At 39.3% G+C, this 12,389-nt stretch overlaps 2 protein-coding genes across 3 annotated transcripts in view; one reads left to right on the forward strand and one right to left on the reverse strand.

Moving 5' to 3' along the window:
• Positions 1-7,445, forward strand: part of REL (REL proto-oncogene, NF-kB subunit) — a 46,098-nt gene extending 38,653 nt beyond the window's left edge. The window contains exon 10 of the mRNA XM_062209487.1: positions 2,818-7,445. Within this exon, the coding sequence (XP_062065471.1) occupies positions 2,818-3,596 (779 nt within the window). The 3' untranslated portion in view covers positions 3,597-7,445. The remainder of the gene's footprint in view (positions 1-2,817) is intronic.
• PUS10 (pseudouridine synthase 10) overlaps positions 3,200-12,389 on the reverse strand; it is a 96,646-nt gene continuing 87,456 nt past the window's right edge. The window contains exons 19-21 of one of the 2 annotated variants that reach the window (XR_009867803.1): positions 10,132-10,237; positions 7,518-7,756; positions 3,200-3,439 (exon numbers count right to left, since the gene is read on the reverse strand). The gene's annotated coding sequence lies outside the window, so the exon portion shown is untranslated. Of the gene's footprint in view, positions 3,440-7,517; positions 7,757-10,003; positions 10,238-12,389 lie in introns of those variants that run through there. The other variant, XM_062209488.1, reaches the window with a different exon arrangement.

A 12,389-nucleotide genomic window follows, 5' to 3' on the forward strand; every position in this document is an offset into this window, starting at 1 on the left:
CTCTCTCTCTCTCTCTCTCTCTCTCTCTCTGCCTCCCTCTGTGTAACTCTGACTTTCAAATAAAAATAAATAAATCTTTAAAAAAAAAAATTGAATCAACTGCAGAAGCTCTGACTAAAAACCTAGGCACTCTGTTTAGGGATGTGGGCATCCCAAGTGGAGTCTTTTTTTTCTTTAAGATTTATTTATTTTTATTTGAAAGTCAGAGTTACACAGAGAGAGGAGAGGCAGAAAGAAGTCTTCCATCTGCTTGTTCACTCCCCAGTTGGCCACAACAGCCGGAGCTGCGCCGATCTGAAACCAGGAGCCAGGAGCTTCTTATGGGTCTCCCACGCAGGCCCAAGGACTTGTGCCATCTTGTATTGCTTTCCCAGGCCATAGCAGAGAGCTGGATGGGAAGTAGAGCAGCTAGGTCTCAAACTGGCACCCATATGGGATGCTGTCACTGCAGGCCGGGGTGTTAACCCGCTGCACCAAAGCGCTGGCCCCTCAAGTGGAGTCTTAACCACTACAACAAACGTCCATTCTTCTCTCCACATTCTCAAGTCAGTACTTTTTTTCTGGTTTAGTATATACAGCATTTATATAATATGTAAATACAGAATTAATTTTTGGATTGGGAACTTTGTGATACCTTAGGGTCATATGTTGATAAAATTAAGTGTATTTTTCCGTCATTCCTAGTGAGTGTTTTCTCCATTCCTTCATTTTCTGATTAAAAAAAAAAATGGAGACTATGACATGATTTTGTTCATTTGTATTTTTTTTCTTTTCTTTTCTTTTTTATTTTTGACAGGCAGAGTGGACAGTGAGAGAGAGAGAGACAGAGAGAAAGGTCTTCCTTCCTTTGCCGCTGGTTCACCCTCCAATGGCCGCCACGGCCAGCGCAGCGCGCTGATCCTAAGGCAGGAGCCAGGCGCTTATCCTGGTCTCCCATGCGGGTGCAGGGCCCAAGCACTTGGGCCATCCTCCACTGCACTCCCTGGCCACAGCAGAGAGCTGGCCTGGAAGAGGGGCAACTGGGACAGAATCTGGTGCCCCGACCGGGACTAGAACCCGGTGTGCCGGCGCCGCGAGGCGGAGGATTAGCCCTTTGAGCCATGGCGCCGGCCACATTTGTATTTCTTTTAATTAGAATTCTGATATTTATCTTTCACTTTTCCAAAAGTATATTTGAAGGATCAAAGAAGCTAGATTTTCATATTTAACTGGAGTGAAATTACGTATGCCAAAATAACTTACCAAAACCACTTTTCATATAATTGTAAAGCAGTACATGTTACAGAATTCAGTTTTGGATTTATGTAATAATTCCACTGCTTCTTACAATTTATATTTGTAATGTTCCTTCAGTTTCCTTGGAATTTTTCTTTTTTCACTCAAAATTATTTATTTTGCCTTCATTTTAGAAAGATTTTTTCCCCTATCAGAATTCTGAATTGGCAGGTGTTTTCTTTTTTCTTTTTTTTTTTTTTTTTATTCCTTTTAACATTTTAAAGATAGTCCATCGTTGGCTGTCGGCCGGCGCCGCGGCTCACTAGGCTAATCCTCCGCCTGCGGCGCCGGCACACTGGGTTCTAGTCCCGGTAGGGGCACTGATCCTGTCCCAGTTGCCCCTCTTCCAGGCCAGCTCTCTGCTGTGGCCAGGGAGTGCAGTGGAGGATGGCCCAAGTCCTTGGGCCCTGCACCCCATGGGAGACCAGGAGAAGCACCTGGCTCCTGCCATCGGATCAGCGCGGTGCGCTGGCTGCAGCGCGCCTACCGCGGCGGCCATTGGAGGGTGAACCAACGGCAAAAAGGAAGACCTTTCTCTCTGTCTCTCTCTCACTGTCCACTTTGCCTGTCAAAAATAAAAAAAAATTTAAATTAAATTAAAAAAATATATAGTCCATCGTATTCTGATTTCATTTTCTTTTGTTTTGAAATTTATTTTTAAAAAGATTTATTTAGGGGCCGGGCTGTGGTGTAGCAGGTAAAGGCACCAGCATCCCATATGCGCACTGGTTCATGTCCTGGCTGCTCCTCTTCCAATCCAGCTCTCTGCTTTGGCCTGGGAAAGTGGTAGAAGACGGCTCAAGTGCTCGGGCCCCTGCACCCACATGGGAGATCCGGAAGAAGCTCCTGGTTTCAGATTGGCCCAGCTCTCGCAGTTGGTGGCCATTTGGGGAGTAACCAGCAGATGGAAGACCTTTCTCTCTCTCTCTCCCTCTCTCTGTCTGTAACTCTACCTCTCAAATAAATAAATAAATATTTTTTTAAAAAAAAGATTTATTTTTTTAAAAAAGTTATTTAATTATTTGAAAGTGGTAGAAACAGATATCTTCAGGCTGCTGGTTCATTCCCCAGATGACCAAAGCCAGGAGCCTTATCTGAGTCTCCCACGTGAGTGTCAAGGACCCAAACACTTAGGACATCGTCTACCGTTTTTCCCAGGCTGTTAGCAGGGAGTGGAACCACCGGGACACACACTGGTGCCCATATGGATTGCTGGCGGTGACTTTACCTGCTACACCATAACCTATTATTTTAATAACCTAGATTATTTTATTTTTAAAACATTTTTATTAACATGCAATTCTTGTACTTGCAATATTTTAACTATTTCAATATTTCTTGCAATATTTCAACACAAATACACAGCATACACCAAAGGAGGCCACAAGCTTTTCCATTCCATCCTTTTTGTGTGTATTAGGGTCTACCAGTTCCTCTCTTTGAGGTGTACTTTTTTTAATTTGTGTATTTATGTAACGTCAATTTAGGAATCCTCCTTCTTATAATCTGGTTAATTTTAACTTGGTAATTTTCCTCCCACAGAATCAAACTTCTTTCCTCATGGTGCAGTTCGGACAGAAACAGGGGTTTCCAGTCAAGCGGAATCCTACTATTCCTCACCTGTGTCCATCTCCAGTGGATTTTCACACCATGCTTCAGCCATATCCTCAATGGTACCTCAGTCTTCTTCAAGCTGGTCATCAATGGCCCACTCCACCTCACGCTCAGTCAATTCAAATCCACTCAGTAGTTTTTCAACAGGAATGCTTTCTTCTAATTCACAGGGTATCCCACCATTCCTGGAAATAGCTCCTGGGAATGATTTAAATGCTTCTGATGCTTGCATTTATAACAGTACTGATGAAATAAGCAGAATGGAAGCATCACCCATATCATCAGCTGACTTATATGGTATTTCTGATGCCAACATACTGCCTAACTGTCCTGTGAATATGATGACAACCACCGGTGACAGCATAGGGGAAACTGATAATCCAAGACTTCTGAGCATGAATCTGGAAAACCCCTCATGTAATTCATTGTTAGATCCAAGAGACTTGAGAGAGCTTCATCAGATCTCCTCCTCCAGTTTGTCAGCAGGCACCAGTTCCAATTCTTCTGTTTTTGTTTCACAACCAGAGGCATTTGAGCGATCTGACTTTAACTGTACAGATAACAATATGATAAATGAGTCTGGACCATCAAACAGTACTAATCCAAACAGTCATAATTTTGTTCAGAATAGTCAGTATTCAGGTATTGGCACTATGCAAAATGAGCAACTGAATGACTCCTTTGCGTATGGGTTTTTTCAAGTATAATTTGCAAGGTTTAAATGTTTGTAGTTATTTTGATACTGCCTTTAGAGATGCAACATTTTCTGTCTAAGAATATAATACAGAACTAGGTTTTTGTTTTGTTTTATTTGTTGAGGGATGATAGTCCAAAAACTTGTCTTTCAGGGAAGAAGTGCAAAACTTTGGGTACAAAGAATATAAAACTGGAAACTGTCATAAAGGGAAAATTCAGAAGTAGAAAACTTAAGGGCTTTACTGTTTCTTCTATTTAATGATACAGCCTGATACCATGTGTGATGTGAATTCTTTAGAGTCATACCACATTGCCCCAGGACAAACAGGAGAATGTTAAAGCAAGGTTCCAGTTTTTCCAAGTGTGCTTTTTTATTTTTTTATAATGTATTAATGTATTCTTAGTTAAATGAGTTAACTGATAATTTGCTGTCAAGCAAATTTAAGGTAAAACCTGTAATGGCTATGTCATTGGAAAAATTAATTCCTTGTTTTTGAGGCCCTTGGGCCAAGGTGACCCCTAAGGGGTTTTCTGTGGCTTCTTGGAATTTCGTAGATTTTTATGTCAAAAGTTCCTTCAGATGTTAAGTTGGGCAGAGGGCAGTTGAAGTGAGCTTTTGAGGTATGGGAGATTTTCTACATTTTATACTATTTAAATCCATACCTTTAAAGTTCCATATGAGTTTAGTTTTATATCCATAATATTAAGGAAAGAAGTTTCTTTGAATCTCTTTCCCTGTGATCTCAAAACTGCCTATTTGACATCTCTATCTAGAAATAGAATAAAAACTCAAACTCAAGATATGCAAACCTAAATTCTTGAACTTCCCTCCCAAACCTGCTTTGCCTTCAGTCTTCCCCAACTCAGTAAATGGCAATGCCATGCCTCTAATCGCTCAGGCTTGGAGTCTTCCTTGATTCTTTGTTTTTATCTCCCAATCCAGAAAATCCAGTAGGCCTTACCTTCGTGATGTTTCTAAAACACAGCACCTCTTTGGACTTCCACTATTAACACCCTAATCTAAGCCACTGTCATCTCTGGCCTGGACTGAAACTATAGCTTCCAAAACCCCTCCTTACATCCTTGCACCCCAACAGTCTGTTCCCCATATAGTAGCCAAAGTGATCATTTTACATACAAGTCAATCATGTCATTTGTCTGCCCCAACCATTCACTGTTTCTTCAGCATATTCTGAGTAAAATTCATAATCCTTAAAATTACCAGGCTTAGACTGAGGAGCTACCACCTTTCAGCTACAGACATTCTGACCTCAGTGTTGCTCCTAAAAAGCACAAAATATGTTCCTGCCCCAGAGTCTCTGTTCTTGGTATTTCCTCTGTCTTGGAATACTCTTCTCCTGGATGAATAGCTCATCCCCTACATTCTTCAGGTCTCACTTTTGTGTTATCTGGTTAAGGTTCTCTTTGCGTATATATCAGCATTGGCCTCTCCCCCTGCCCTTATATAGGTCCATTTTACTTATCATTATCTGACTTTACTAAGCATTTATTTGTTACTGTTTGTTTTCCTCTGTTGGAATATAAGCTCCATGAGGGCGGAATTTCTTTGTGTTTTTTTTATTCTTGAACCTCCAGTTCATTGAACAGTGTCTGCCTCATATTAAGCACTTGGCAAATATTTATTGAACATTCAAAGTATTGCTATTAGAACTTTGATTTTTGAAAGAAAGAATAGTTTTACTGATTCAATGTTCATGATTTTTTACATCTTGTCTATTATGATGTTGAGTTTATATTAGAATTATATACACTGAAGTCCAGGATTGATAATGATAATCCATTATTCAAATTGTTTGAAAGCAAAACAATCACAGTGGTAAAATGGTGGTAGAATTTGGGCAATAATAATAATCTCAATTGTAATGAACTGTCATATGTTTAGTGACTAACTTATTAAAGACCTGGTTTGTCTTAGAACTAGAACCTACCCTGAAGATTGAGCATATTCATAACTAGAAACAGTTTGTCATTTCCAATGTCCAACCAAACTATAAATCTACATAAAGTGGTTAATTTGTTTGAAATGGGGTATGTGTGAATGCCATATAGGTAAGAATTTTGAGTTGAAGGATACTGGATAGTAAGAAGGGAGAGCAAGATACTAATTAGAAAACAAAAGAAAAATATTAAAGACTGCTAACTACTGTTAGTGTTTCTCCAAGTATTCGTTCAAAAGGAAATCTTTCTATCATGTAAATTCTAAAAATCATAAGCATATAACATACTTTTAGTAGATATTACTAGGGAAAAAGAAAAACTTGAAGGCACCATTTCTTTTCTGTTAAAAATATGAGCTTAGGATATCTCCAGATGGTGATTGATAGGTGGTAAGTTTATTTTAAATACAAAATTTTATAATTTTGTATTAATTAGCACTGATCAGTTTAAAACCACACTGTTAGAATAGCTAATTGTATTTTTAAAAGTAAATAAGTATTGACTTGTTTTGCAGCTTTTTCCTTTGTAAGCTAAGTTACTGGAATATCCATGTTTAAAGGATTTCCAATGGATCTTTCATTTTTAGGTGCTATTTACTAATCACAGAACTTATTTTATAATTTAAAATAAATTTGCATGATTTTGCTCTGTATCTTACACTTGTTTTTTCCACTTTCACCTGTTTTTACAACACTGCACTTTTAGTTCAAGGAAAAGGTGTCCTTCCTTTCTAACTCCACTTGTGCCCTGAAGCCTTCCTCCACTCTCTCCCATCTTGTTTCCTGTGTCCTCATATCATTATTCTTCCTCTGTGTGAATGTAATAAATGTCTTCCTTCTGTAGCCCAGAAAAACTAAGAACACATTTTCCTGCCACCCTCATGCTCTTTCTCTTCACATCCTGACTTTTAGAATCTTTCAGCCTCCATTTCCTCCCTTCCCAGGCATTCCTTAGCCTATTGCTCCCTGTCTTTAGCTCTCTACTGTTTTCTTAGACTATCCTAGGAAAGGTGACCAGAGATTATCCACTGCTTCCCTGACTCTTGTGAAATCTGGTATCTTTTTATCAGTCTTAATTCACCCTACTTGACCTGCCCAAAGCCATCTAGCCCTGTCGACCACCCCTTCTTTGGATAGACCTCTCAGAGGATGCTTTCTTTCCTGGAGTGTCAACCCCAGCTCTCACTTGGTACTATTTTCCCCTGTGTTATCTCATCAGTGCCCACTGCTTCAACTTTCTCTCATGGTACCTAGATGTCCTTATAAACTGGCTTTTCCTCTTGGATTTTTTACATTCCTTAAGCATTACCACTTACCCTGCCATTTAAGATACTTAAATAGCCCTGCCTGTAAAAAAAAAAAAAACTTAATAGGAATCTCAAAATCTTGTTTTATTCTTTACTCTTTCACACTCCTTCATATTCCAGTCTTTTTGAGTCTGCTTCCTAAAAATCCTTGTTATTTGTCCCCTCTTCATTTCTGCCACTGTTAGTAAAGGCTCTCATTGTTTTTACAAAACAAGAATCTTCTCTATAGTTTAACTAACTCATCCTCTTAAACCTTTTTACATGGTTAGCATTCTTTGAAAAAAACATTTTCTGGGGTCGGCATTGTGGCATAGTGGGTTAAGCCACCATCCATGCTGCCAGCATCCCATATGGGTGCCACTTCCTTCGTGTCCCAGCTGCTGCACTTCCAATCCAGCTCCCTGCTAATGTGCCTGGGAAGGCAGTGGAAGATGCCCAAGTACTTGGGCCCCCTGCCACCAGTGTGGGAGGCCTGGTCTTGCTCTGGCTGTTGCTGCCATTTGGGGAGTGACCTGTAAGATGGAAGACCTATTTCTCTCTCTCTCTCTCTCTCTATCCTCCCTCCCTCCCTCCCTCCCTCCCTCTCCCTTTCCCCTCTCCCTCCCCCCACCCCGACCTTTCAAATAAAATCTTTTTTAAAAAAGTAAAAAATTTTCTGTTTCCTTACCTTTTATAAATGTTATCCACTCTGTCTGCTCTTCTACAGCTAGAACACTCATCCTTTAAGACTGGGCTTCTCTGTGATGGTTGGTCCTGCCTCCATAGTCAGGGTGCAGCTTTGTACATGCCCATGTTATAGAATTCATCAATGAATTATTGACATTTAAGTGTTGGTATCATTCATCTCTGGGACTCTACCACCTGGTACAGTCCTTCTTGGCACAATTGGTGCTGAATAAATGGTAGCTATTGTTAGAGAAGGAAAGGTGAAATTGACATAAGTGTGGTTATTAAAATATAGACAAGGATACAGTTTTTAAAGATACTTAACCCAGGCAGAAAAAGCAGAGATGCCAAGACTAGTCAAGTCTTGTAAAATACACTTTTCTTGACCTGTTTGCCTCCCTTTTAAAAAACTCTTTTGTAGGCCAGCGCCGTGGCTTAACAGGCTAATCCTCCACCTTGTGGCGCTGGCACACCGGGTTCTAGTCCTGGTTGGGGCGCTGGATTCTATCCCGGTTGCCCCTCTTCCAGGCCAGCTCTCTGCTGTGGCCCGGGAAGGCAGTGGAGGATGGCTCAAGTGCTTGGGCCCTGCACCCGCATGGGAGACCAGGAGAAGCATCTGGCTCCTGGCTTCGGATCAGCGAGATGCGCCGGCCGCAGCGGCCATTGGAGGGTGAACCAACGGCAAAGGAAGACCTTTCTCTCTCTCTCTCACTATCCACTCTGCCTGTCAAAAAAAAAAAAACAAACCACTTTTGTAGCCCTTGAGGATTGAAAAGTTGCGTGATCTCATACCCCTGCCTGGCTATTTTCTCCACTGTCAACGTCTCCCTCCATGCACATGGCACCTTCTCCTTGAACAGACAATCCAGTGATCATGTCATCAGTCCCATCAGACTTTTTGAATGTCCAAAATACAGAGCACCATGGGAGGTGCCAAAAATGATTGAGGTGAATGAGACACAGCTTTTGCTTTCAAACATGTCAATCTTTGTCTTCTTGAGGGACATAAAAATTGCATAAAGTAGATTAATTTTTAGTGTATAGCTTGATGCGTTTTTATGTATGTAAATACCATGGAACCACATTTCCAGCACTCTAGAAATTTCCTTTATACCCTTTCCCAACTTGTACCTACTATAAAGCAACATTCCAATTTTTATCATTAGAACCTAATGGCCTTTTGAATATGTAACTGTGAGTCTCTGTACTCAAAATAGTGTACAGAAACAGCTGGGTTGTCCATTTCTAACCAAATGCTTCAGATAAACTAATTTTATTTTCCATGTTAAAAGAGACTGGGAATTGGTGATTCAGACTGCAATAGTAGCACCAAATAATTTATCATAAATTGATTTATTGAAAGATTATCATGTGCTGTTAAATAGTATAGAGAAACAGAATGGAGACCTTTGTCAGAAAATACCCAGCCTATCTACCTCACAGGTTATTATACTAAATAAAATAATGCATGAGAAGAAACACTGTAAATTGTAGGGCTAATCAAATATTAATAAGCCAATATCTGTATATCCTGTGGCCCTGATTCACCTTTACACACTCCTTCTAGTTACCTTATACACAACAGAGTGAGAAAAATCACTATGGGCTAGATGAGCAATCAAGAACCTTGAGATAGGTGTCTTTTTAGGATGACCAGCAATTGTCCAGATCTGGAGGATATTCCCTTCTTTTAGATTGTTTCTTTGCAGAAACACTTCCTATGTAGAGTGTGGATAAAGTCAGTTAATGACTTCAGTTCTGAAATTCTGTGATTTTGAATTTCTTTGCCAAAGATGATTATGAATCGGGAGTACTTTCACGCTTTCTCAAAGTGAGTATCATCAGAGTTAATGAAGTTGCCACCAAAACTTTTCTTTCATGAAAACTTTTGTTTTCACAGGCTGACTGTGAAAGAGGGAAAATTATAAAATGCTTTTTGTATTGCATATAGTAGAAATTTCATTGTTTGTCTTGAAAGCCCAGGAGTCGATTCTTAGACATAAATATATGGGTTATCTGTCTAGTTTTATGCCTTTGTTTGTCTAAGACTTAGTAAAATAAGTATTTTAACTCATGTATCTTAGCAGAGTTCAGTTAAAGCACAGGTTTAATAACAGTGGATAAGATAAAATCTCAAAAGTAATCCTGTCTGAAATTTTATTTCATGTGTATGACAGACCAAAAAACTACTATTTCAACTACCCCCAATAATAAAAAAGATACATCATTTTTGAAAAGCAATCCCTCCATTCTAAATGTCTGTGGTTTTAGGATATGTACTACTTGCTAGTAATTACCAATTTAAAGAGGTAGAATTTACCATATTCTAATATTCTTACCACTTGTTCCCACAACTTCAGTTTACTACTGGGCTTTCAAAAAATTTAAAGAAATACAAATAAAATTCATTAAACACTTAATATGTGAAATGGTAATACACAATAATTAGTATGAAAATGTTCTTCAGCAGATTGAACTTTCAAGGATATCAGCAAGTAAATGTAAATTTATGCTACAAGTAGCAAATATTCACCTTTCCCACTTGTTAAAATTTATCTAACAAAACATTACAGCTTTCAATAAAATGTAGTTAGATATAGGTAAGTTAGGAGTACCTAGGGATCCATTTGTTGAATTGTCTTGAGATTTCCCTGGCGGCCCACTGGATTTTTATTGTATAATTAGTTGATCCTGTTAGCCACTGTAGCACAGTTCTGGTAGCTTTGAGATGGAAAGGAAAACATAAAGCTTCTGGTTAATGAGCCTTCTTAAATGCACGGGTCAGACCAGGGAATCTTTAGAGGTGATTCTTAAAGTAACTCCTTAAAAATACTGTTGGCTATGATGAATCTAGATCCCAGCAGAATAGCAAAATATTTTTTTGTCTGTTCCAAGTAGTAGTATATGCTTGATGACTGGAAAAACATTGGAGGCACTGCTAAGAATGATACTTAAAAGTTCTCAGGTACTGTTCAATTATTTAATGTTAAGTTTAGTATCGGTATGCAATAGTTTTTAAAATGTCAGAATGTGTTTTATTGTACAGAATATTTTATCTTTATAATATCTTTGTATACAATGATTTCTTTTTCTTTAATAATAAATGGAAAACTTCTAAAATCCTTGATAAAATGTTACTGCTGCTTGACTTTTAAAATATCAACAGATTTTCTTCATATTTATAACTTCTTCCTGGAAAGGTAATTTTGGTTGCTTACAAATAGGCATTTTGGGGGGTGGATATTGTTGGACTGCTGCTTGCCTGCATCCCATATTGAAGTGCCTGGTGTTGAGTCCTGCCTCTGCTTCTGATCCACCTCCCTGCATGCTGATAGTTCAATTGATGGGGTCCCAGCCACCCGCGTGGGAAACCCAGATGGGATTCTTGGCCTGTGGGTTCAGCCTGAACCAGCCCCAGTTCTTGCCAGCATTTGGGGAGTGAATGAGCAGATGGAAGGTCTCTGCCTCCTCTGCCCCCCAGACTCTGCCTTCCAAATAAATAAAAACAAAAACTTAAAAAAAGTTTATGGAATGCTAAAGCTGAATGCTTGCATGTGTACTGAAATGGTAATTGTGTAGAGTAATAAAATGCCTTTTTAAATTGTTTTGGCTTAAACAACAAATTATTTTTTCACAGTTCTAGGGCTGGAAGTTTGAGATCAAGGAACCAGTATTGTTGGGTTCTGGTAAGGACTCTTCCATCTTGCAACTATCACAATTCTTTATTCATTCATCTGGTGCTAGACATGTAGGTTAAAGATTCTACGTCTTGGCTATTGCAAAGAACATGTGAATGCAGATAAATCTCCAGTATACTGATTTCATTTCCTTTTCACATATTAAGTAGCGAGATTGCTTGATCTCATGATCGTTCTATTTTTAATCTTTTGAGGAACTTCCATATTGTCTATAATGGATATACTAATTTACCTTCCCCTCAAGTATTATAAGGGTTCCCTTCTCTCCACGTTTTAACACTTGTTACCTTTTGAGAATAGCCATTCGAACAGATGTCAGGTTTTAACTTAAATTTCCTTGGTGATTAACGATGTTGGGGATGGTTTCATATGCCTTAGTATTTGTATGTCAGCTTTTGAGAAATGTCTGTTCAGACTTGCCCTTTCCCCTCTGTGTATTCTTGGCACTTTTGGAAAAAATCCGCTGACTCAAGGCTGGTGTTGTGGTGTAGGGGGTTAAGCTGCTGCTGAGATGCCAGCATCCCAGGTTTGAGTTCCGGCTGCTCCACTTTGGATCTAGCTCCCTTGCTGGTGGTGGTCCTGGGAAAGCAGCAGCAGATGGCCCAAGTACTTGAGCCCCTGCCACAAGCGTGGAAGACCTGAAAGAAGCTGCTGGCCTGGCCAAGTACTGGCTATTGCGGCCCTTTGGGGAGTGAACCAGCAGATGGAAGATATCTCTGTCTCTCCTTCTCTAATTCTGCCTTTCAAAAACAAACAAACAAACAAAAAGTAAATCTTTAAAAAAAAAAATCAGCTTGCTGCAAATACATGGATTTATTTCTGGGATCTCTGTGCTACTGCTGTGTGTGGCTATTTTTATGCCAGCACCATGCTGTTTTGTTCATGGTAGCTCTGCAGTATATTTTGAAATCAGGTGATGTAATTCCTCCAGCTTTGTTCATTTTGCTCAAGATAACTTCAGCTATTCAGGGACTTGTGTGGTTCCAACAAATTTTAGGATTGTTTTTTCTGTTTCTGTGAAAAATATAAATGGAATTTTTATATGGATCGCATTCAATCTCTAGATCACTTTGGGTAACAATGGATGTTTTAACAGTATTGATTCTCTCAACCTATGAATGTGTGGTATCTTTCCATTCTTCCAACAGTGCTTTATAGTGTGGAGACATTTCACC

The sequence above is a fragment of the Lepus europaeus genome, chromosome 13, assembly GCF_033115175.1.
Source record: "Lepus europaeus isolate LE1 chromosome 13, mLepTim1.pri, whole genome shotgun sequence".
Lineage (NCBI taxonomy): Eukaryota > Metazoa > Chordata > Mammalia > Lagomorpha > Leporidae > Lepus > Lepus europaeus.